Source organism: Myiozetetes cayanensis, unplaced genomic scaffold (assembly GCF_022539395.1).
Source record: "Myiozetetes cayanensis isolate MyiCay16 unplaced genomic scaffold, myiCay2020 scf5-8, whole genome shotgun sequence".
In the NCBI taxonomy this organism is placed as follows: domain Eukaryota; kingdom Metazoa; phylum Chordata; class Aves; order Passeriformes; family Tyrannidae; genus Myiozetetes; species Myiozetetes cayanensis.
Genome location: NW_026087742.1, coordinates 110,977,794 through 111,004,114, shown reverse-complemented (window position 1 = coordinate 111,004,114; position 26,321 = coordinate 110,977,794). Strand labels below are relative to the sequence as shown.

Sequence of the window (26,321 nt, the reverse complement as noted above, 5' to 3'; positions counted from 1 at the left end):
TGTCCGGCACATGCCCTTTGCTCCAGCGACAGGATATCCTTCATTTGTCTGCAGCAAGTGCAGATGAGCACTCCTTCATGTTGTTTTCCAAGTCGGCTGATGGGAGGGTCAGCAGGGCCCAAAGCAGCTGCACCAAGTAAAGGAAAGGTAACCGTGGCAACCCAAGTTATCTGCATCCTCCATGTATTTCCTTCTCCCCACCCTACATAATATCTTTCCCACCCAAACCTCAAGCCAATAGAGCCGGTGACCAGCTGGCAGGATGGGGACTGCGGAGGGGTCTCCTGCACCCAGAGTGTCTTGCCGTGTCTCGGGGCTCTCCACTGCAGGCTGAAGTCATCAAAAAGGGACCGAAAGCGTAGAGAGGGATAACTTGCAAAAGGCAGAGCTCTTCACTCCTGTAGATGGGGCGCTGGATATGTTGCCTTTGCTCCAGAGTTGCAGACCCATTGATGCTGCTCCTGGTTTTGGCTCTGAGCTGTAGCCCTTCCACGGCAGCAACAGCTTCTCCATCTGTGCCCCACGTCAAACCCAGCTACAGCTTTGGCCGGACTTTCCTGGGACTTGATAAATGCAACGCCTGCATTGGAACATCCATATGCAAGAAGTTCTTTAAAGAAGAAATAAGGTCAGAAACTCAGCAGAGTAATTTTTAAGGCATTCTGCATAGTAATTTGAAAGTTGCCTGTTAGAATTTCCAAATACTTTCATGAATGACAATGCAAAGAGCAACTTAGCATCTGGTTGCCTTCACAGCGCTTAGTATTTTAATTAATGTCTATAAACTGCTCTTTTCTTTTAAAGCAACTCAAACATGATCTAACCTCAGGCCTGAATTGTAATTTGAAAGCAGGAGTAAAAGGCACAAATTTCTGCCTAGAGAGTGGCTCTAAAACAATTCAAAGCAGCGATGAGGGAAGGAAAGAGGGGAGGAAGAAATCAGCTTGTTTAGATTTACTGGCGATATTTTGTTATCAGCAACTGATTAAAGGCAAAGGGGGTTTAGTTTTGTATGCTCCAAACTGAGTATCTTAACTACAAACATATAAACATGCTATATAATTTTGTACCAGGTGCAACAACACGAATGTGCAGAATTTCACGTGCGTATCAACTAAGATCAAAAGCGATCTAAACCTGCCTGAGGCATGAGGGCTTCTGCACATCAAGCTACCCACACGCTCAAAAATAGATGTGGCTAAATTATTGGTGCACTTTGGGGAGTTTTCTGTGAGAACTTGAAGGCAGAGGCAGAAATTGCATCTGCCTCGATGATGACGATGAGACATAACACTGTCCAAGTGGTCATCAGACCAATCCAATCAGTTTTAGGCTCAAAACCAGAGTGTGTCTGACAACAACAAGGAAAATGTTGCCAGTTGTGTTTGAGGAGAAAGTTAAAGGCAGCGCTTGGCAGAGGAAGGGTTTATTGGGTCTGATATGATTTATAGAGCCATATGCACTTTCTTTTATAGATATAAAAGCCTGGGGGAGAAGAAATTATTATAGTAAAATTGTATTTTTAATGCTATAATGTAAGTAGTATAGTATTAGACAAATCACCATTTTTATCTTAAACTATCCTATAAAATGTAGCATAGTAAAACCATAATGGTTTGTCTGGGATGGACCTGTAATACTGAACATCCATCCTTCCCTTGCTGCCACTGTGAAAAGGCAGCTTGTGGTCTTGCTAAGCCAGAGCATCCCTTTGCCATGGCACATCAGGGGGCCCAGCCATGGATGGCTGGGAAAATCCTTTGGCTTTCCGTCTCCTCAATGCTAGAACGAGCAGTAAGTGAGGTGCAGAGGCACCAAGAAGGCCCAGACCAGCAGTGCTGGATTTCTCCCAGCCCAGCCTGGACTGCTGGGCTGGCTGACAGGAGCTGGTGTGGATCTGCAGGAGGTGGGAGTGAATTTGGGGTGTGGGCTGCTCTGTATTTTATTCCCTGCAGCAGGATGGCACAGGAGCCAGCTCCTGCTCCGTGTCCCAGCCTGCTGTGGATCCCTTTGCCGCTCACCTGTGCAGGGATTTTAGGGACCTGCTGCCAGGTACAAAGCAGGTTCCACACGCACACCCGTTCGGTTACTCCTGCCCAGTCACTTGGGAGGCTGGGGCGGTGCAGCTTCCTTCAGCCCTCCAAAAATAGCAGGAGCCTTCTGCAGCGAGCAACTGCCTCTGGCTGGCTGCTGGCCAGCTGCATGTGCACCGAGGTGTGGGGAAAAAGGTGCTACGTGAGCGAAGGCAGGAGGCCCCCGCGCTGGCTTTCCTCTGGGGGCGGCGGGAAAGGGGTGCAGGTGTGCAGAGGGTCCCGATGGGGCCAGCAGCGCAGAGCCACAAACGTGGGGGCACGATGCTTCTGCCTCAGGGAAGGCAGAGGGACTTCCTAAGCCAAAGACTTTTTCCCTCTCCAGCCAGCCCGCAGTTGGCTCCCCACCAGCCGCGCAGAATGCAAATAAGCGATAACGTGCAGTTACGCTCTGAGCACTTTGGAAACTTGAAAATGTTCTCCTGAGCAGTCACTCAGCTTCAGGCTTTCCTCTGCAGGGGTAAAACTTGTTGTCCCACTTGATTTCTTGAAAAACTGGGATTTTTTTGGCAAGTGGGAGGTTAAGCAGGGGAAATTTCAGTGGCACGTACGCTCTTTGATCAGCCCTCATGTACCTTTTCACATGTTCACAAAGGTGGAGGGTACTTGGTGCTTCTCTCTGTTAATTCACATTAGAACATGCTTCATTAATTCTCCATCATTTTTTGGGAGCTGTGACATGCCTTTCACAGTAAGAAGATGTGGGTTTTGTTCCCAGAACGGCTGGTGACTCATCTTGTGCTCTAATGTTCTTTACTTCCCTTATCTTTGCCCAACTTTATCCATCTGTAAATGAGAACACCAAGCCTGCCTACCAACTGCACCAAGAGCAGAGAACAGTGAAAGTTTCTGTAAAATACTAGACTTTCAAAACACTGCGAAACTGAGCTGACCAAAACTATTCACAGACTTGTGCTGATGCTGGTGATGAGCTTTGGCCAAAAATAATGGGAAAGAAGTCTGCAAAAGCTGGAATGCTTAGATTTTATGAGTGTTTATATGGTATTTCTTTATTTTTTTGTTTTAAGACTTAATTTTTTTCAAAATGTAAAATTCCAAATGCAAGCAAAATTATTTTGGCCGAAACAAAATAGTTCATTCAGGGAAAAAAAAAAAAAAAAAAAAAAAAAAAAAATAAGTTTGAATTTCTTCAGAATTTAATTCTGGATTGATCTAAAACCTGTAATCTGTGACTCACATATTCACACAGATCTTACTGAAAGTCTTAATTAAAGCACATTCAGGCCCTCAGCTTCATACGAGAAGTGAGTTGTTGTTACAGCACAACTTGATGATGAATCTTGAAAGTATCTAACAAGTGTGCCAGGTCAGCGCTGTGCTGCCCAGAAATTATGCCAAATACAGACTTGCTGCAGCCCATGCCGGGTTCCCAGGCCTGTGTGGCTCTCCCCCAAGAGCTCTGCAGAGGAAGTCGCTCCATCCACCCTCAAATTATCACTCAGCCCTGGATTTCACACATCCATGCGCTGCTCACACACAGGAGGTGGCACTTTCCTGCTATCTGCCTGATGTGAGCTCCCCTGAACACACAGGTTTGAGCCAAATCACAGGGCATATTTGTGCTTAACTTAGAAAAAATAATAAAAAAAATAATTAATAAAAAAAAGAAGTAAAGAAAGAAAGAGAAACCCAGCCCAGCCCATTGCCATCTCCTCCCTGGAGTGCCTGGCACGCTGTGCCCGCTTTGCAGATTAGGCGCTGGGAGGGGTCCTGATGCCCAGCAAATCACAGTGAGGCACAGCAAATATTCTCTGCTCTTTAGTCCTAGCTCAAAACCAGACCAGGAAAACCTGCCCAAACCCAAACAAAGCTTTTCCCTTCATGTCAGGTGCCATAATCTCAAGGAAGCTTCAATTTCATACTGGGCAAAACACCCAAAGGACCGAAATACTGGAACCCATCAATGTGTTCACATGAGGGTCAGGGCTCCCTCACTTCTGGTCAGCCTGTATTTCCATGGTAAATTTTTGGAAGGAGGCACAGGAATAGAGCTGAATGTTAAATGAAGGCAAGCACCACAGTTTTTCCCCTCTTGGGCACCTTTGTTTGCCCCGGAGATGAGCTGCACAGGGTCTGTGGTGGAGAAGGAGAGTGAGGTGCTGCCTTCAAGAGGGATCTTGGAGGAGGAGGTAGATCAGCCTCTGATGCTGGTCTGCATCGCCGAGTCAGTTGTTTGCCTGAAATCAGAGGAAATTAATCCCCCCAAAACTTCTCCGTGCCAATTTCCCATCTGGAAGTTGAAACGACAGACCAGCTTCAGCTTTCAGATTTGTTAACGTCTTTTCATCTAACTCCAGATAGCTAATCCTGCAGGGAACCTCTTGCCTCTCCTGTTTCACTTCTCAGCTACCAGCTCTAATTTATGGTGAGAATAAATTGGGACGTGCTCTCTTACACACTTGGGCAGGGAGGTTGGGACAGGAGGTTTCAGGGGCAGCGATTGCAGAACCTTGGCCAAACCAAAGGTCAGAGTTCAGCCTCTTTCCAAGAGCAGGTTACAGACACACTTACAGAGAAGGCACCACACTCCTCAGCTCCGGCATGTGCGACGCGTGTGTGGGCAGGGCTGAGGGGGCTGCTGAAACAAAAAAAAAAAAAAAAAAAAAAAAATTACCTAATTACCCAGCCCATATGCTCCCCTCCTGTGCCTGTGTAGGGGGAGAAAATTAGTGCAAGATCTCCATGGCTACAGTGGTGCTGCACGCCCAGGGCACACGTACCCCGTCCCCCCAGCGCACCCCAAACTCTGCTGCTGCTGGGAAGGTCACTCATCCCTCCTGCTGAAATACCATCAGCAGTGTTAGAGGAGACATGTTGACCTCAGTACTGAGTAAAGCCACCACCTAAAAACAAAAGTTCATGTCGATATTCCCAAGCACATTTATTGTCAGGAGATTTTATTGTCAGGAGGGTCCCTTTAACTGTTGAGGACTCCGTTTTTGGGATCCTATCTCTAGGGTTAAGGAAATTTAAAAGCACCAGGGGTTCTTCACGAACCAAAACCCTGCACCCTCTCCCTCTCCTCCTTCTCTCTACATAGCCCCAAGAAAACCCCCTTTGGGTGTTTTAGCCCTCGCTCCATTGGCACTGCTTGTGACAAGGGATGGTGTTCATTACCTGCGATGGTTTATGTGGGAAGCAAAGAAGGATATATTTTCCAAAGCATGTTTCCTCAGCTGATGGTTTCATCCTGCTCACCTCACCCTGGTGTCTGGGACCACCCACCCAGGGTCACTCAGCCTGGGTCGCATGATGACCCTGACATTAGCTCGGTTGGAGCTTGGTGCTAAAAGCACCAAATTCATGGGTTTGATCCCTGTGTGGGCTGTTTTCTTTAGGAGCTAGACTCGATGATCCCTGTGGGTCCCTTCCAGCTAGGAACGTTCTGTGTTTCTGTGATGGCAGAAAGCCCCTGGGGTCAGCACGAGGTGGAGGAACTCATCGGGGCGGGCGCTGCGTGGGTGTCCCTGTGGCTTGTTAACCCGCTCTCCGTGGGGCTCTCGTTTTGGTTTGGCAGGTTTGACACCTGGCTTTCTTCTCATTTAAAGCTGCCCCCCAGCTACCTGCTCAGCTACTCGGGCAACTACACCGACGATGCCAAGAGCTGGCGGCTGGTCGACATCACCCGGCTGGCCTCCAAGTACCAGCACGACCGGGCCGACAAGCGCATCTGCACCTCCCTGCTCAAGACCAAGACCTGCAGCCTGGAGCGCGCCCTGCGCCGCACACAGCGCTTCCAGAAGTGGCTGCGGGCCAAGCGCCTCACCCCCGACCTGGTGCAGGTCTGTGTCCCACGGCTCTGGGGGAGCAGGGGGTGCCATGCAGCTTGTAGGGGGAGAAATAGGGTCTGAAGGAGACGTGTCTGCGACTTTTTGGGTGGAGGGTGAGTTTGGGTGATGGTTGGCACTCTCCTTCCTGCTCAGTTGGCGGAGATGGGACAGCCCCCCCTGGTTGAGCTGCCCCTGCCACAGGGGAGAAGCAAAATGAGACTCTGATGGGAAGAAAAGTGTCACAGCCTGGGGCAAACCATGCCCAGACACAGGTAAAGCCATGGCACTGACTGGCCAGGGCTTGGGTGGGCTTGGCCACAGCAAGGAGAGCATCAGCTTCCTTGTGCAGGCTGAGGGGGAAGGCCCATGGAAAGCTGTAGCACCCACTGGCTTCGGGCACAGGGATAATATAAGGCCATGCACACAAACACGGCGATGGCTCTGGTGGGGAAATTCCTGCTACTTTTTTTATTTTCCAGTTTTCGATGATGTCTCAGTGTTTTAGTTTGGTTTTTTTTTTTTTTGGTCATAAAGTTGCATCCAAAAGGGCAGCCTATGCCTGGAAAGTGATTTTGCTTTGGGCTGGGGATCAAGCCAGCATGGACCCCTCCAAGCAGCACAGGCAGTCAGAGCCAGAGCCTCGATTACTCATCCTCCTGCCATCAATAGCAAATGACCTCAGGCACTAAGAAGCACACTGTCCTTTCTGTCACAGTCCTGGGGTGTCACAGGCGAAGCCAGGACAGCCACGCTGCATGGAGGAGGTTGCTGCCTCCAGGTAGATGGGCAGCTGTGGCACAGGGCACCCCCCTCACCCCATCAAAACAACAGCAAAACATTTCAGTAACCACCAGAGAGGGGCAGGGAGGAGGTTTGATATACACTAAACGAGATCCTGAGAGGCAAAGAAGGATTATTCCAGTACTTCTTCCTCTTCCAAGAGAAAAGTGGCTGTGAAAAAGGGACTTTAGTTTTAGTTGCCTGGGCTGCGCAGAGATGGATTCACCCAAATCACTGACAGTCAGGCACAGCAGGTCCCCCTGAAGCCAGTACCCTCCTGAGTGGCACATGCCTGACAGGGAAACATCTTTTTTGGGTAAAAGCTACACTGTGCTTTGTCTAGTAACCTCAGGAGAGGCAGCTGGGAGAAAATCTTGATAAAAATCTGTGATAATCTCTAGCAGACTGAATGAGCATTAACTGTGTTAATCAGTAGTGGACTGGTAGGGAAAAATTTGTGGTAAAATCTGAGGTAATCTGTACAGAAGAGAAAAGAACATTTTGAGGTAAAAATTAGGCAATCAGCAGTGGACAAGTAGGGAAAGTTTGGGAGTAAAATCTGAGGCAAAGAAGAAAAAAAGAACAATTTGAGGTAATATGTAGTGGATAGGCAGGAAAATTTTGGGATTAAACTTGAGGTAGTCTATAGGGCAGAGAATGATCATTTTGAGGTAAAAATGAGTTAATTTAGCAGAAATGCTGGGAAAATTTGTTGGGTAAAATCTGAGGTGATCTGTAGCAGATAGAATGAACATCTTGAGGTAAACTGAGGCAATTAGTAGCACACAGGTAGGGAAAATCAGGGAGTGAAATCTGTGGTAATCTCTTGGGGAGAGAATGAACATGCTGAGGTGAACTCAGGTAACCAGCAGTGGACAGATTCCTATCACTCCCACTCAGAGCATCCCTCACCTGAGCCTGTGGGCCATGGGAAGGGACAACTACTTGGGGTGGCAGGCAGAAACTTCCCAGGCACCTGCTGGCCACCATTGTCCCCCCAGGCAGTGCTACAGGGGGTTGCAGAAGGGCAAACTGGGCTGCCAGGTCCTCCAGCCTTGCTGGAGTGTCCAACATGCTTGTGCAAAACTGGGCTGCCTCCCCCAGCAGCGCTGTATGAAAGGGAAGAAGAGATTAAAACTTCCATTTGCTGAGCTGGGTGAAAAAGTAACCGGAGAAATGTGGCTCTGTGGTATCTCAGATCTGCTGCAAAGTTAAATCATTAGCTGAGCCCAAATCCTTCTCCTTAAAAGGCTCTTCGTGTGCTGTGCAGTTTTCCCTACCCCGTCCTCTCCGAGTCTGAACTCCCAGCTGAGCTGGCTGGACTGGACACACAGACACAGACACACAGACACACAGACACACACAGACACACACATAAGCACACAAACACACACCCATGGATGCAGTGGGAAGCTGAGCTGGCTCCAGGGCCCCTCTGAAGCGAGCTCAGGGCCAACCACTGGGGACGTGGCCAGGGACAAACTCCCTGGGACATTTCAGCAAGCCCTGCGGCTTTTTAGTTGGAGAGGGCACAGGAGGCTGCAGGGAGGCCCAGAGATTTGCACACCAGCCTCAGGATTGCTCTGCTCATGTTTTCATGGTCCTTTGTTTCTGTAAATCAGAGAAAACTAAATTAGAATATCAATCCCTTCTAACAGAGTGCAGGTTTGAATACACAGAGAAGCACTGTGATCCGGAGGACCTGGGACCTTCTCCCCCACCTCCAGATTTCAGCAGCAATCACTTTTAAGATCAGGCATGTGCTCTACAAAATGGCTTCTGGTCTCACACTGGTCTAAATTGAAAAGCAGTCAGCAGCAACAACATTGCAGTCACACTGTGTGAGGGAGTTTGTAGATGAGACACCCCCCAGCCACCACAGGTTACAGTGTGACCTACCAAGTTGTCTGGCCCCATAGAGATGGGGTTCCCTTCCTCTCTGGCCACCCTTCCTGTCCTCTCCCAGTCAAAAACCACAGGAGCAGCTCTGCCTGCACCCCAGCCCAGCGCCGCTGCCCCTCTGTGCTGTTTGCTGGGCAGACCCGTGTTGATAACCCAGCATGAGCCTCTTCAGAGGGCTGTTTCTTTGGGGGGGTGCCGTATGTCAGTGCAAATACTTACCTACAGACTTGCTCTTCTGGTTTTATTTCCTCCCCTCCCTCTTTTCAGAGATGGATCTCGATGGCTGACACGATGCCCACTCTGTCCCACAAAGCTGCAGTCACCCAGCGGTGTCTGCACTCCCCTCCCTGCAGTTTATCTTATACAGCAGTCACTGAGGAAAGCTAATGGGCTCAGGTGATTTTGTCCTCTAGACACAGAATTGTGACAAACCATAGCGTGCTTGAATCAAAATGACAGACCATGAAGTAATGTTTTCCCACTTTACGCTGCCTGCCCTGCCTGACCCAGCCATCAGCCGAGCTGCCTGCCACGGCGATTATTTCACCCGCCACACTGACAATCTTCCTTGGATGCAGCAAAGTCTTCAGTCTTGAAATCCAGCCTGCCTCAGAGATGAGCGGGATTTAGCAGGGGCTCAGCCTGCACGGCAGCCCCAGCCGCCCACTGCTTTGCCCAGGAGCTCATCACCTCAAACTGTGCTGCATTCTTTTCCTGTTGGAGGGGAAGAGCAACAACAAAGCAGGTTAGTCTCAGCACAGATCGCCCACCGGGCGAATTTACAGCCCTGCCTACAAAGCACAGCCTGGAAAATGCTGAAGGCAGACACAGGAAAGCAGTACTGTGGTGAAAAGCCATCGTTTGCAGTCCCTCTCTCCAGACCATTTGAAATTACTGACCAGCATCTCTGCCTGTCCTCGGCAGACGAGCCATCACTCTGGTTATTTGGCCTCTGAGTGTAGTTCATGTTGCTTTGCTTGCTGCACATGGGCAGCACCTCACTCCTCTGTTAGCAAGTCCATCCTGGGGAAGGATGGGCTCTGTGGGGCCCCCAGAGCTGCCTCCCAGATCTGCCGCCCTCTTTGACCTGGCACCTCATCGTCAGACATGTTTTGTTAAACCTGCTGGCAGTGGGGATGAGCCCCATAGCTTCTCAGGTCATCCTTACTTTCTTTCTTCTGGGGAGTGAAGGAAACCCTTGTATTCACATGGCCAGGATCTCTGAGTGCTTTGACTCCAACCTCCAGGTGTTTCCTTCTGGAGCCCACCCTAAAGCTGCTCATTTGGTGAAGCTGCACCCGGGCGGCGGCACATGGGGCAGGAGGCAGCTGTGCTCCTGGTCTGTGCCATCCCTCCTCGGACTGGTTGAAGAGAAAACAGAGCCAGGAAAAGTTGTCTTCCAGGAGTTGTCTTTATGTCAGAGTGAATTCTGGGTGCGTCTGCCCCACATATGCATATGTATGCACACACTGAGTTTAAATTGCACCGCGTACTGTGGGGTAGGGGGAAGAAAATCACAGCTGACTGCAGGTAGGCTTTGCAGAAACTGCTCATTATCAGATATAGAAACGTGGGTATTTAGTCAAAGTAAATAAGAAGGCTTTCTGTATCAATCACAAACAATACATCAGGCTGTCTGTCAGGTCTTATTCTCTGGCTTGATAAGACACTGTAAAGGACTGAAGATATTTTCAGATAAATCCATATTTCCAGTGTTTCCAGTATGTGTTCTTCACATTTTTCTTCCACTGACAATTTTTGTCCGACAATTTCTCAACTCCATCTCCCTTTCTGCTGTAGGGATGTTTCCATCAGTCTGCAGGAAGGGGAGACCCCACTCCACTGAAGCAGTCGAGGAGGTGCTGAGCTTCACACTGTTGACTGTCTTAGCCGAAATCAAAAGGCCCCATTGTCCAGTTTTTGTGAATCAGGACTTAGCTAAGCTATAGAAAGCTGCACCAAGGGTTGATACAAAAGTGGCAGCACCCAGCCCTGCTCCTCTGCTCACACACTGCCACTGGTGTGCCTGAAATGATTCCTCAGGAAACCAGCAGCCATGAGCACCATGTGCAGTGTGTGTCCACATCTAAGCTGATGAGTTCTAACCCTGGAAAAGTCCTAATTACACCTTTCATGCCTTCCCTGTCGCTGTAATTTCTGTTCCTACTGTGTATTCTTCAGGGTCTCAGCTTCTCCTGGAGGCAACAAGGCTTTCTAACTTTGGGTGCAAATATTCGCATACACAACGAGCTGCAAGAGGCTTTCTCCACCATTCATCTCTTACTTAACACAGTTCTGTTCTGCTGATTTTTTCTCACTTCTCCTCCAAAGGGAAAGAGTGAGCCACAATCTTCCTGAAAGAGCTGAAAGACAGGAACCCATAACAAACCCACCCTCCACCCCCCTTTTATGGTTTTAGACAACTAATTGAGAAAGTATTTCCTTGATAAGGCCACACCAGAGGAGAGGGGTGTAACTAGAACAGGGGAGAATTATTTTTGACAAATGTTTTATTCTTTTTTGGGGAAAAAGGGTTTTTTGGTTGATGTGAAACAACCACACTTCAGTTGGGGTTGAGTTTCTCAGGTAGTTTTGACCAGCTATTGGCATTCAGGGCTTGTTCTGTGCAACTGATGGCCAAGGAAGGGGTGGTTGGGACCTCACTGAGGCCAGCAGGGATACAGAGGAAGACATGGGACATCCAGTCCCTCCTTTCCACCTCCAACTGGGAAAACGTCACGGTCCTTCTTTCCATGTTTCTTTATTTCTTTGTCGTGGCTGGATAATAAAGTGTTCTATGCCAAATGAACAGCTCGCACAGGAAGGGCTGAGAGGGACCTACCTCAGAGATACCAAATGACTCGGAGAGATGCTGAGTCAAATCTTTGCTCTCAGCATGAAGGATGGCAGGGAGCGACGTGAGCTCCTGTGCCCTTTTATCTGAAAAACATCTCCTAACCAGCAAATCATAAAGAAAATCCAAAAGAGTATATTTGGCTGGTGGGATTATTTTTAATAAAAGGGCTTAAAAAAACTTGATTCCCTTTCCCAGCAGAGGCATGGCAGGGCAGTGCTTCTGTACCAGCTGTGGGCAACCCTCCATACATCTGCTCTGCTTGGTTATTAAGGAAGACCAGCTTTAAATTTAAATTTAAAAAAAAAAAAATAAAAAAAAAAGCAGCTAATTTTTTACTATGAAAGTATGAATTTCCCTGCCATTTATCCCAGCCACTGATTGCCTGTGCAGTTTTACAAGCCAAACTTCCCAATCTGAACGGTGAAATACAGTGATAATTGACTCCATTAGCCCAATGGCTCTCTATTTGTTGGTGGTATTTACAAAAAATACACACAGGCTATTCAAATTTGGTTTTGCTAGTTAATGTGTGAGTTTATCAGAGAGAGAATATATCCTGTGCTTGTACTCACACAGAGTGTTTATTTGCACTTTTAAAGCATGTTTACTGACCTTAGCAAATAGTATTTCCAAGAAAGCTGCTCACAGGTTAAGCAAATAGTGAAGAGATCTGAAGATTATTTAATGAGGGAAGTGACTCACTGTTTTAACAACAGGAGGGCCTCCACCAGGGAGCTGGGATGCCAGGGCTGGAAACTCGGGCGGAGGGAGGAGGCCTGCAGTGTGGACACACGTGGTGCTTTCAACTAGGGACATATGAGGTTTGCAGTGCCCACATCTGTGCCATGAAAACTTGGAGCCATTCTGGAAGCCTGAGTTGTGAATTTTTGGGTGGCACAGGTCTTTTCCCAGGAGGGGTTTGCTGTTGGCATCCCCCGGTGTGCCCGTCCCCTTCGAAGCTGTGCCACAGCAGGCAGAGCACAGAGGTGCCTGTACCCCCCAGCATGGTCCAAGCACATTGTAACATCTCAGGCTGGAAAATAGACATCTTTGCCATGTTTTCCCCCTCACCAGGGCCTGTCCAGCCCAATGCTGCGCTGCCCATCCCAGCGGCTCCTGGACAGGATAGTGCGGCGCTACGCCGAGGTGCCGGATGCTGGCAGCATCTACATGGACCATCTCACCGACCGGGACAAGCTACGCCTGTTGTACACCCTGGCAGTGAATTCACACCCCATATTGTTACAGGTAGGTACCACCCTGCCCCACCTTGGAGCACCACCCCACAAGCACCCACAAGCAAATCCTCCCACGAGGTGTGCACCAGCCCCCCAGCTGTGGATGAGTCCCAGCCCTGGCCTTTGGGCCACCCTCTGGCCTTCACAAAGTGTGTTTCTTCTATGGGTTTGGACAGCTGAAGCCAAGCAGAGTCCTGCAGTTTTCCTTGCATCAGCCCATGAAGCTTTGGAGAGCTAGGAATGCCTAGATCCTTAAATAAATCAGAACCCAGGCTGGTATTGTAGTGAGAGCCAGGGTTTTACACATCCCTGATACTTCACAGTGCTAAGTTTGCATTGCTAATGTATTACTTAAAATTACAGTCTGTTTATGAAAGGGGAAGAGCATGCTTTGGAGTGGGAGCACCAGGATGCAGCATGGATGTTGAACATGGACTTGGGGAGCACATGTTCCGTGTGCCAGTGCTGTGTTTTCCATTTGCATGCCCCTGGTGACCAGCTCCATGGCAAAGTGCAGCTTTGCAGAAGTGTTGGGCAGAATCCCAAATACAGCTGAACTCTGGATGTGAAGGCAGTGACCTGGGAGGTCTCACACCCCTCCCCTGTTCCCTGGCTGATGTACCTGGCAAGTGGCTCCTCTCTTTCCTTGTGTTTCCAAAGGAGTATCCTCACCTTTCCCCACACTGGCACACCTTTAGTCCTCTTTGCTGTTTCTTGCAACCCTTTATGATTTCATGAAGAACAGAGGCATTGGCAGCATCCTCTGTCTCTGGCCCCTTGTCACCACTGCCCTCAGCAGCACATGGGGCTCTACCCTGTCCCAGGGAGGGGAGATGGTGCTCATGCTCCAGGAGGCTCCTGAGGATCATTCAGCCATCCCAGCCATGGCTCACTGGGACCTGAGGCTGTGGCTCTTAGCACTCTAAAGATACGGGAATGCAGCCTATAGAGGTGAAAAAAATATGCCAAGGAATGGCTTGATTTTACATTGATGCTCAAAATACCTTCACAGCAGGAAGGAGAAGCAACCTTAAAAATGAAACTGGACAAGTTCATCATGCCTTGGCAGAGCCCAGGGCCATGGGTAGATGGACAAGTCACAATGCAGATCACAGAAAGCTTTGTGTTGGCCTAGCCCAGCAGTCATACAGTTTAGTTTCCACCAGGGATAACTGCACGAGCTGCAGGGAGCCCAGCCCAGGTGTCCCCACCATAGCAAACACCCAGCATTTCTGTTCCTGAGACTGCAAAGTCTCCTGCAAAAGAGCCAGGTAGTTCTTACAAATTAGCAAAAACTGCTTGAGCCCCACCTCACCTCCGAGCTGTGACTTCAGCTACACAGTGTTCATGAGGGACCCATAAAAGACACCTAAAATTAGATGTTCTGTAGCTAAAATTTGCATAATTTTGAAACCCATTATTATCTTGGACTTTCCAGTTAGTTTCCCTCTCAGAATAAGCCTTGAAATGTCAGATTCTTCCTTCATTACAAAAAGAGAACGAAAAAAAAGAAAAAAAAAGGAAATAAAAGCATCATAGCTATTCCAGGACAGAGCAGTGTCTTTTCCAGCTGCTGGGGCAGGATGGGGTGAGGAAGGGTTTCGGGCTGGTTTAGAAGCCAAAGCACAGCACTGGAGGGAGCTGGGTCCACGGGCAGAGCACAGCGGCTGGAGGGCAGTGATAACCCCTGCGATCCTTCTCTCCCTGGCAGATCTTCCCCGACGTGGAGGGGTGGCCCTTCCCACGGTACCTGGGCTCCTGTGGGAGGCTGGTGGTCAGCGCCAGCACCCGACCCCTGCACGACTTCTACAGCGCGGCCCCCGAGGTGGCCGCCGACCTGGCCCTGCAGCTCCTCGCCGTGCTCCGCTCCATGGGCACCAACGACCTCAACTACTTCTTCTACTTCACCCACGTGGACGCTGGCACCTTCGGCGTGTTCAGCAACGGGCATCTGCTCATCCGGGATGCCAGCACGCTGGGGATCATCGACAGGGAGGAAGGTACTCAGCAGGCGCCGCGGCCGCGCGTCTGTCGAGGGAGGGCTCATCGAGGCAGGGCAAGCAAATCTGTCACCTGCTACGCTCAACTCTGCTGCTGGGTTGTTTGTTTTTTGGTTTTTGGGTTTTTTTAATAAATTAAATAATGAAAAAGTTCATGGAGAGATTTACCAACAGCAGGTCCTGCCGTCCTGGCTCAGAGTCAGGAAGGTATTTTGTTTGTGCGGTCAGTGATTTGGTGACTGGCCCCCTCTGTAGCTGGCAGCAGCTTGCAGTGCACACAGCGCTCAACACTTGCATTTGAATTTGTCCTGAACCACCCCTTTTAAAACTTTTGCCACACAAATGTCAGTAACTGCAAGTAGAAATTTCATAATTTCATTTGTTTTAAGTATTGGGTTCAATTGGACCCTATTTATGTGCATTTATCACAATAATAATGGTAATTATTACTATCATAACAACAAAATCTCCCTTTTGTCATTTTCACATAAAATCAAGGGTTACTAAGTGTTACTATTCATGGTCTAATCCACAAAGCAGAGCTAGTCAAAGACAATTCTTCCAATAATTTAAGAGTTTAATTTTGAATGTACAAATTTTCAAAAGGCCTTTCCTCAGCTCACACATTCAGCTGAGCTGGTCTCAAATATTCAGAAGCAGCTGTCAGAAAATATTCCACTGGGTTTCCTTTTCTTGTCCCAGCATGTATTACTGTTAGCTGGATGAGGTGGTGTTGCAAGTTAATGATTTGGGTAACATGGAAAAAATTATGGGGCTGCTTATTTGTGGCAGTTTTTGTAGGAACTCCACATTTCAGGTTTGTACTCCAGTCCTCATTTTTTCTGCATCAGTTTGACTTGACAGACTCTTCTCCAATTCCTCTGTCAGGCAGTTCTGCAGAGCTCTGTCATTCAGAAAAATATACATATTTCAGGAGTGAGAAAGTTGGCCCATATACAGCTGCAGCACAGAGTAATTTGTGGTGAAAGGTGCCCCACATCCTTTAGATAATAACAAATCCAGTGTTAGTACAGAGGAACGAACATCTGTGATTACCCAGGAGCTCACTGCCATGTTTCCAACAACTGGTTTAATTGTCTCCAGCAGGGAGCCAGCTGATCGATGGCCAGCAGGAGCACAAAGATATATTTAGCTGCTTGACTGTGGACTGCCAGTCTGCGTTTGTGTCCTGTGACTCCATCAGGGAGAAGCACAGCCTCGTCATGGTGTGTCAAGAGCTTTTGCCCAAGCTCCTGGAGGGGAAATTCCTGCAGCCCGTGCAGGAGAAGATAGACAGCTTCCTCCAGCACTGTGCCAGCGGCCTCACCGACGAGCAGGGTGTCAACGAGGCCATTGCCGAGCTGGCGGAGATCCTGAAACCTCTGCGGTCCTGCGATTCCCGTTTCGCCTACCGCTACCCCGACTGCAAATACAGCGACAAATACTGAGGGAGTGCGGCCCCCTGGGAAGGACTGGGGCAGTGTCAGCCCCCTGCCAGTGCGGGAAGCGAGGAGGAACCAGGGCGGATGGAAAGAGCTGCACCAAATCTGGGGCTTTCTCATCCAGGCGGAGGAGGAGGGAGCAGAGTGCACGCAGGATTTATTGTCCATCTCCCAGAGATGCATTTGTTACGTGGGATATTCAGCATGATGTATGGTTTATGGATTATTAGTGTTATCATGAGTGACAGGGGCTACGGGATTAATAAATCTCATTCACGTACTTTGGCCTTGGAAGAGTTTTCCATCCCTCTGAAGGCAGGATGCTCACAACTATCTAGATAGAGGAGCTCTGTTACCAAGGAAGCCTTTCTGATTGAAATGATTTGTACATAATGTGGGATGGATGGAATCATCTAAGACTTTCCCTATGGCTATTTTTAATTTCCTAAAAATCATAGATAAACTGAACCATGGGATCAGTTCTGTACCATCACCCATCATGGATTGCTTTCATAAAATATTTAAATTTTATTTCTTTTATGGCACACAGAACAGAAAGATGCAATCAACAGCGTTAAAAAGCTGAAAGGTCCTCCCATGTCTCTTGAGATTTAATATTTCTAATCCCCACATATAATTACTTCTAGTCTTTCCCAAGCTGATGGACAGTAATTGGAGACTAATATGGGTTTTTAGTTTAAGATCTGGGAAAAAAAATCAGCTCTAGGATATGATGGTTCAGCAGATACTTTCACATTTTTCTCCCTAAAGAAGAGGAGAGGCACCAATTGCACAAAACCATTCAGATGGGAAAACTGCCTTAAGAGGAGAAACAACACAGGCAGAGGATGAGACGTTGGTTTACACTGAGTCCAACACTTGTTGAACACTCAGTACTCCGCTGTACACGACTGGGGACCCCTCAAGAGCATGGGAGGGGTCTCAGTTCTGACCAGTAAGTACAGCCATCCTCATTCATTTGCCTTTCAAAGGAGAAATTGTTAAGCCAGTCCCCAAAGGAGTTACTCAGGCACTTAAAATTTGCAGTGGTGGACTTCTTTCACAGCAGTGGTCAACCCAGAGCTAGATACAGGTGTGGTAGAAGTTGCAAAAGTGGCAAAACACAACATTCTCATCCAGAACCTGCCAGTCCCCCCATGTGAGCTCCCTGTGGGGTGTCAGAGGCCCACACAAAACCTTCCCTGATGCCTAGGGGTCTGCCAGACCTCACCTGGGTTTGGGGCTTCCTCCTGGGATCCAGGTGTGCAGGTGTGCTTTGTTAAGCAAATTTGACTGAGCTGGGTCAGAAACTGGGCTTTCTGGATCACCCATAAGTATTTTCCTCATGGAAAGTGCCTTCCTGTATCTATGGTTTGAGAAAGAGATCGGCAACAGCAACAGCATAAAGGCAGAAAAAAGATGTGAGGCATTTGCATTGCCAATCATTGTACTGAGTTGTGTTACACAGAGCAAGAATGCAAGTCAAGATCCAAAGCATCCAGCCTGGGGTTCAAGTCAGGGGTGCTTGAAGGTTGACAAGACAGGTTGGACATTCTAAACCACATGCACAGGCCTGATACTGGGGAAATCTGGCCCTGGACATTTATTTTGCCTTTCCTCCTGGCATAAAGTATCAAGTGCACCTTTTACCTCTCAAGATGTAGAAACATTGAAAATAATTTGTAGGTAAATTTAGCTGCAGGCCCAGATGGTCAGACAGCAAAAATGTTTAAATATACAGCCTCAGCTACGGCTACAGCCCTCTTTCTTGGTTTCAGTCTATTTCTACATCATGGCTCTCTTCCAGAAAGAAAAACATGTCCTTCACTGAGATCCATCAGGCTGTCTAACAATCTGTTTTCATCAGTTTTTCTGGAATCCGTCTGCATCTCCAGTCTCTTGGTGTGTGGTTTTACCTGATAGCTGGTGATCAGGCAGAGATCTGGCCTGGTCCCCACAGCTTCCAGCAGAGGTGATTTGCCAGCCATGGGTCTGCAGAGATGTCTTTGCAGCTGCTCCGTGACTCAGGCTGTCCTCTGATCCAGCGCTCCCTGGTTTAGCAATGGCTTGACTTGCCCTGAGAGGAGGAGAAGCCCTTGCAACAGGGCTGCACTCTGGGTTCACTGCTCTCCCATGTGTCCTGGGTATTTTTCGTTTCACCACACACATTTTCCTGTTGGGGATGAGCTGTTCCTCCCCTGTATGGCCCTGTGCAAAGTGTCTCCTGGGCAGGAGGGCACCTCTCTGCTTCCAAACCAGCCCAGGGAATCACAAGGGGAATGTGTGTGCTCAGCCCCTCAGAGAAGCTCAGATCCCTCAGGTCTAATCCAGCACTGGGAAAAAGGACTGAGAAGTGTCACATGGGCTTTGCTAGGCCCAGGTAACTCGTGATCCAAAAGAGTTGGGATTAAGAAATAGAAGACTCGTGGTTCTTGCTTTGCTGCTTGGACTCAGCTGGCAAGGCTGCAGCAGAAGCCTTGAGGCACGTAGCATCTATTTTTACAGGGCTCGATTCAAAGTTGTTAAAGCTGGAGAGGAGTCTCCCCACCGCTTTAAATAGACCTTGGTATGCATTTAAATTAAAAAAAAAAAAAAATCCATGATTAAAAATAACTAAATCATGGATTCACAAACTATTAAAGCGTTGGGAGCTGTGTTCTCCAACAGTTTCCCTTCAGACATTGATTACAAAGGCCAAGCTCATGTAAGACTGTGACTAATATGCCAACCATAAAATCAGTCTGTGGCTCAGAGAACAATAATTTTCCTAAACTAAATCTCATTTCCCTACATTTCCCTGGCTTTTTTTTTTTTTTTTTTTTTGCATTGCCAATTTTTACTCTTAATATTTTCCTCTTTCTTGGCAGTCAGGCCTTGGAATCAGTGCCCACCCTCTCTGCTGCCAGCTCCAGTCAAGCCTTCAAATCCTAGTAGGCCAAGCTCCAAAAGGATGTGAAATTAACTTATAAATGGCAATTATTTAAAACCTAATCCTTCCCCAAAGAACTCTCGAGCAATTTTTTCCTCTCTGCATTCAAGTTATTTCTGACAGTGGCTTTGTGTAAGCCTTTGCAAACTGTTCCTGGTAACAGCTCAAGCCATTTCCACAGCAGAACAGGAATGGCAGGAGAGGTCTTCCACCAGTCTCACAGTCACCTCCTTGGTCTGTGGATAGTCTGCCTTTATGGCCAGCTGTTTATCAGGTGTCTGTCTTACTGCCACATATCCCGCATATTTTTGAAGTTTTCACGTCAAGGGGTTTGTGAAACTCAATTTTCTGCCATATTTTGGCTAGCAGCATATTTTAACACTGTAATTTCTCAGGGGGTAGGTAGGGGCTATGCACTGTTTCCCCTGCCCAGCACAACCCCTTGGGAAGGAATGGCAGCCAGTGGTTTATCTAGAAGGTGGCATCCTTGCCCAATGCAGGGGATTGGAACTAGATATCTTTAAGATCCCTTCCAACCTATGCCTTTCTATGATTCTGAGATTTTTTTTCATGCACTCCCCACCGAAGAGCGAGGAGCAGCATTGGCTGAAACAGGTCCTCACCACAGAAAGTGGAAAATTGGTAAAATCTGGTTCCCTTCCATGAGCAATGCACCCAGTGCCTGTTCACTCTGCACCCTTGTGTGTCCAGCTCAGGGTTGGCTGATGCCCAGGGGAAATGGCACCAAGGCAGAGCCTCTCAAGTGGCCTCGTGCTCCCAAACTTCACAGGAACTTTTGTGGCCCCTGAGTCCGAGCTGTTCTGACTCCTCTTGGCACCTCCCAGCTGCTGCACGTCCAAAGAGAAAGGGGGGTGTGTGCTCTGGATTGCTGGGAAAACCCACACAGGTGTTTGAAGTCAAAGGGTCTGGTAACATGGAGAGCACCTCAAAATCCTCTGTCAGGGATATATCATTCTATCAGGTTTCATTACAACCCACCCTGGGTGGTTGGAGAGTCAGATTTCCCGCTCCACAGCTCTTGTGGGTGCCTGACAAGAGTTCAAGGAGTGTTTGGATTATACTCTCAGGAACGTGGTGTGACTTGGGGATGGTCCTGGTGCAGGGCTAAGAGCTGGACCCAATGATCCTTGTGGGGTCCCTTCCAACTCAGCATGTTCTGTGATTCTGTGATAATTTCTCGCCCCACTTTGCACCCACCCCTGCACCCCCTGCCGGCTCCCAGCTTCCCACAAGGGGCTGCCCAGAAAAATAATGCGGCATTTTTGGAGAACTCGAGGTCAGCACTCAACAGCTCCTGTCCACAGGAGCAGCCTGTCAAGCACATTTCATGCATCTTTCCAGCAAGCTCAGCCAACAACAGTTGTTTGCAGGTGCTTTTTATTTGCCTTCTGGTTTTCTGAGGCTTTAGGGTGCACTTGGGTCCCATTTGCCAATTAGTCTCTACAGCCAGGTGCTCTGGATACTTTATTGCTAATTCCTCCTCAGCTTCTCCTATCATCACATGAATCTGAGAAGCAGAGCTTTAACAAAAATATTGAATGTCATGAGATGTTATGAAATCACAAGAGCCAGCACCACGGTGCTCTGAATGGGTTCACCAAGACATATTAATTTGATTAATAGGTGAGCTTAGCTGCTACTGTATCCTCTGTTTCCCTAATTCAGCGCTGAAAGGAGATTGGTAGCCATCCTGAAAGTAAAAAACAAGCAAACATGAAATTCGGGGAAATGAAATTTAAATGCAAACAGCTACTCATGGTAAGGCCATTGGGGGTTTGGGGGATTTTCTGCCTTGCAGATTAGAAAATCTGGCCAGATTTATCTGCTCTCCTCCTCAAGGGGGTGCTTTCAGCCAGATGGAGACTGGTGGGGTTTCAGCACTGCCCCTCAATGATCACCTGAACAACTGACAAGAGAACCCTAGGGAAGGGTGAGGATGACCCAGAAGTCCACAAAAAGTGAAAAGAGGAAAAAAGATAGATGGAAAACTAGGGAGGAACACAGGTAAAGATCTTCAAACAATTAAAAACAAACAAACAAACAAACAAAACCACAAAAAAAAAACAAAAAAAAAAAAACAAAAAAGGCAATTAAAGGATGGGGGTAAGGTGAGATCCCCCACCTGAGCAGAGACCACCAGAAGGAAATGGGGCAGCAGCAATAAGGTGAGTTTCTCATTTTAAAAAACCAACCCTGTGTTTCTGTCATAACTTTACCTGCAACATTCTACTTTTTTTTGCTCTTCTGGAGCAATGGGAACTGTCCCTTTTTCCACAGGTCTCCAGTTGGAGCTGGAGGGTGCTGCCTGCATTATAAAGTGTCCCCAGCTGCCATTGACAATCCTCATTCCTGACCAAAGGGCCATCCAAACCCCACCACTGAGCTTCTCACCTCTCCCTACCAGGAGGCTGGGACGGGATGGCTGCAAGACCCCCCAGCCCTTTCCTAACCTTGGAGGGGAAAGAGGGGATGGGAAAAGGACAAAGAGATCTGATGAGAGCCTGAGCAGCATTTCCCTCACCTCTATCAGCTCCTCCCACAGCACCTCTTCCACCCTGAGCCCTTCACTTCTTTAGGGATCAACTGCCTGGGTTTAGCTTTTTTTTTTTTTTAAAAAAAGAAAACAAACCAAGATCTATTCCTTGCAACATAGACTATAAACGGCAACAGTTAGTCTAGAACAAACTTTTTAGGTGTTTGAAGAACAAGAATACACAGCCTTTTCCCTGGGGACACGGAGCTTGAAAAGAACAAGCCTGTCAGCTTTTACAATCCTATAGTACTACTCAGCAAGGATGCATATACAGCTCCAGCCCTCGCCTTACACAGTTCATTTGCTACCCTGCATGTAAAGATAGCTCTTTAGACTGACACCCACAGAAATGTCATGTAAGGTTCAGCATATTATGTGCTTGAAAAGGACCTTGTCAGTCACACTGGATTTCTTTCCCCTTTCAGAATTTAAACATTAGTTTGGATAAAGGCTTGTCAAATTCATTCCTCCAGTGATGCCTTAAAATAGTGGGTTTTCTTGCTTTGAAAAAAAAAAATAATCAAGGCACTGGGAATAATCAGAGACTTTTCACAGGGATTGAAACCTCCCTCTATTCATATTCTTGGTACAGGAAGGGGAAGAGAGAGGATCACCTCTGGGTTTTTGCTGTGCTCTGGCTGGAGCAGCTGTAAACATTTACTCATTTTTTTCACCATCACCTCAAGATGAAGATGGAGCAAAGAAAGAGCCCTTATGTGTTTGCATTATTTCTACAAGCAAAACAAAGCAGGGATTTGTGATACAGTTCAGATACTGCTGAAGGACAAGAGGAGAAAGGTGCTGGAACAACGGTGCTGCTGGGGACAAGTGCTGGGATTAAGCATCTCTGTTCCCAGTCAGGGCACTCGTCACCATTTCAGATGTCCCTGAAGGGAGTCACTGCATCACTGCTGGTGTTTCAAAATGGAAATTCCTGCAGCAGGTGGACAAGGGATGGGAAGAGTTGTCCAGATTTCAGGAAATTAATTATTTATCCCTTCCCATTTCCACTCATGGCACTGCTTGCTCTGCCTGTCCCCTTCCACCAGAGAGAGGACCCCACGAGTGCCTTTGCTTTGTGAAGGCTGGACAGGATCAAACCTCCCAGGTGCCAAAGGACCACAGCAATTGTCTGATGGGCAAGGCCAGGGGTGGTGCCCACTGTCAAGGGGCTTTCCATCTAATGGCTTTGTTGCCTGGGGACAAATATTGACTCTTTGTGTCTACAAGGGTGTGAAAGAAAAAAAGCTGTGTAGAAAGTGGCTTTGTTGAGTTCTGTGAGCAAAATGGCCAGAAAAAAAAAAAATGTAACGAACAGCTATTGACTTGTTTTGTAAACGTGCTCCAGGGACAGGCTCTCCGAAGTTAATCTGTTTGACTTTTCTTCCAACAGTAGTCCTGGGGTTACCAACCCTCTGAGTGTTTCACCTGATGAGAGGGAGCATCCATCTGGCTGCAGGGAGAGCAGGGAAGGGCTGGCCAAGCAAGTGGTGAACTTTATGGTTGCACGTCCCCAAGTAGGAGCCAAGCAGTGCTTTCTAAAAATACAGCTTTTGCATGACTGAAGGACTGCATGTACAGCAATATAAAGTTACCAGGGAAGGAAGGCAGAAAAGAGTAGCTCCTGAATGGAGGGCATGAGTGAAATTATGACCTTGAGGTTCCATCAAAAGATATACGCATTTGTCAAAAAAATGTCTAACCCCTCAGCACTGGCAGATCAGAGAGGAAATATAAAAGGCTGCAAGTTGTGGAAACAACCAGGAATTTTCTAACCAGACCAGACTCTTCAAAAGACAGTCGTTCCCAGGGATGTCTGTGTTGGTGGGATTTTATGAGAGGGGTTGTTCATAAATTTGACAGAAACACAGACTGAACTAAAGGACAGAGGATTCTCACTACTACAGAGGTAAAAATTAAGAATTAGTGGGAAAGCTGTGACTACAGAGTCCCTCTTTTCCCTGCTGCAGACCCAGATCTGTGAGCACACCCATTCCTGCTCTGAGGCATGGGTCAACCTGTGGAGCAGGTGGGAGCAAAGGCCCTCAGTGCAGTCCCCTAAATCACCTCCTGCTGCTGGAAAAGGATGAAGGGATGCTACTTGGCAGAGGCGTGAACTCATCTAGAGGGAAACTTTCAGAGGCTGGATTTGCAGGTTGCAGGGACAGCTGTGAGCTGCTTCATGACTGTCTTGAGCCATATATGGAGCCCAACAGGAAAGTAGGATCTGCTGTGATGTCTGCCCAAGTTTTTCCTGAGGAGCCCTGCAACAGTGGGATCTGTTTGAAGGCACCACATTAGAGTTCAGAGTAAATGTGTACCGACAATAAACACAAAATACACACACACACCCCCAGGTGGCTAAACAGCAGCACAAGGGAGCGATTCAAACCAAACAGGCACCCTTCAAAAAGGAGAAATCAGATGCAGGAATTAGGCAAATTAGATGCAAGACTACAATAAGGCAGCCCCAGAAGAGAAATCCAAGGAGCGACTTGCTAACAGCACGGAGGCCGACAATAAACCCTTTCTCAAGCACATCAGAGGCAGAAAGCCTGCCAGGAGAGCTGCTGTGGCCAGCATGAAAACTCGGTGCGAGGCAGCCCAAGGAATGAAGAAATCAGTATTTTGCAGTGATGCTCACAAGCAGTGTCTCGAAGAAGAAACAGGAGTAACAGCTTAAGTACCTCTGTTAGAGACCAAAATCAGGTAAAACCCTCCCCAGCCTCCCCATCTGTCAGGGCAAGGAGCACACGAGGGAGGGTGGGGGTTGTGCACCTCCTCTCCAGAATGACTTTGATGCTGCTCTGTGGGACAGTTGGGGAACAATGGGTCTGGTGGAAATAGGACCCAGCGGGTGTGAGTGAGGAACCCTGCTCAGGGGGGGTGACTCTGCTAAAGGCAGATGCTCATCATGAGGGGAAAACCAGGAGCAGAGAAGGGACTCCTGGGAGCTCAGCCTGCCAAGGGCGCCTGGGAAGAGCTGGGGTTTCAGTGCAGCACAAAGGAAAACAGGATAACCAGACAGGCACAGGCGTGGGAGGGTTTTCCCAGGGGAAATCAGCCTGGCAAGATGTCACGAGCCTGAAGAGAGGTGACTGCAGAGGAAATCCCCTCGTCAGGGACTGTAAGGCAGTGGGAAGGCACAACAGGACACGGATTCCTCTTTGTTTTGTATCTTATATTTCTCCCCAAACACAAAATCACAGATTTGGCCCAATGTGCCAGCCCAAGTGATTTCCAAATGTCTCAGGAATGAGCGGAACAAGGGCTGGGGCTCCCAGGGTGACCTCCCACTTCAGTAGCTGCCCACTTCTGATGACCAAGGAAATGTCTTTCTTAGTGGAAAAAGAGTTTTTAGCTTTGTGATGTCTATGAAATGAAAGATGTGAACAATTTTACAATATTATGGATAAAGCTATTGCAACATAGCTACTAATGACTCAGTCTTCTCAAGTGAGTCAAGGAAACACCCTAATTTTCCACTCATAACTCCTTTCTCAGAAAAAAAAAAAAAAACAAAACACCACCAAAAACATAAAACAAGCCCAACTTGAAGGAAACAAGTTTAACCCAATCCAGAGAAACCATCTTGACATCAGAGTTGTGAGTAGGAGGGAGAGCTGTGTTAACGGCACATGGGAGCTTTGAGATCCCACACCTATTAAAGCTCTGGTTTGCCAGATTAGCCACTTTGCACATGTGGAAATGTTCAGTCAGAACAAATCCTTGTCATAATCAAAACAAGTTATCTGGCAAAGATGTACCTGCTTTAATTTCTGAGGGCAGGTACCCTCGAGGGACTTTTTATGTCAACATCTGAAACATCTTCAGTGGCTGTACATGGACTAATACAAGTTTCTCTCCTTTCATAGAGTCAAAATGGTCCAAAAGAGTTGATCTGATATTTGTTTGCTTTTTAGAGTCTGGAAAACTTGGGCTCAGAGAATTTGCTTTCCTCCCAGGTGAAAACTGGTAGCTCAGGAACTTGTCCCTCCTCCTGTCTCCTTGTGTTCTTGGGATTTTTGAGAGATTAGCTCCCTGATGAAGCTCTTTAGGTGCCTTACCCAAAACAGCTTCATCTGTTCCTGCAAGGCTGCTTTTCCTTTCAATCATCCTCACTCCTTTATGTTTGCTGAAGTTGAGCCATTTCTCCCAGAGGACTGAAGAGACCCCAGACCCCTTCCCGAGGGGCAATTCCTCATTTCAGAAGTGGAGTCTGTTGTGTTTTCTGAACTGAAATGAAGGAGGGCTTTGGTGAGCACCCAGTGGTGCTTTGGCTACTTGAGAGAGGGAAGAGAAACTACTTCCTAGAAGTCACCACAGCTGGAGAGGCACCAGGGGAAAAACTTCCTCTCGCTGCATGCCAGGGAAGACAAAAGTTGATTGCAAAGACAGTAGTATAAGGAAAGGTTGTTATCACCCAGACCACCACTGGGTCCTCCAATTAAACATAATTAAGGGAGCATGGCAGAGGGTCCCAGGCATGAGGTTTTGTGCTTCTGCCCCACGTCAGAGGAGATGAATTCTGCTTGGAGGAACCTGCCAGCCAAACAGGTACATAAATACATTAAGGAAAGCAGAAACAGCGAGGGGGGTTTCAGTGCAAAAAATGTAAATACAACTCTTTCTAGTTCATTTTCTATTAGCTGGGGAAAGATATGAACCCCTGTGGCAGGGAAGCAATGACTCCAGTCAGGGCATTTCAGCATGGCAAGAAGCAAATGGGAAAAAAAAC

The 26,321-nt window shown here is 47.9% G+C and overlaps 1 protein-coding gene across 3 annotated transcripts; it reads left to right on the top strand.

The window, feature by feature from the left end:
• Positions 1-257: 257 nt before the first annotated feature.
• DIPK2B (divergent protein kinase domain 2B) lies at positions 258-16,888 on the top strand. Of its 3 annotated transcripts, none has more exons than XM_050333820.1 (5): positions 258-628; positions 5,629-5,893; positions 12,495-12,668; positions 14,370-14,684; positions 15,792-16,888. In XM_050333820.1, the coding sequence occupies exons 1-5, from the start codon at positions 405-407 to the stop codon at positions 16,104-16,106; spliced, it is 1,293 nt and encodes a 430-aa protein (XP_050189777.1). In that variant the 5' UTR covers positions 258-404; the 3' UTR covers positions 16,107-16,888. The 3 variants fall into 3 exon arrangements, with proteins under 3 accessions (XP_050189777.1, XP_050189776.1, XP_050189775.1); XM_050333819.1 differs by having other exon boundaries at positions 14,370-14,658; positions 15,766-16,887; XM_050333818.1 differs by having other exon boundaries at positions 14,370-14,658; positions 15,763-16,885.
• The last annotated feature ends 9,433 nt before the right edge of the window (positions 16,889-26,321 follow it).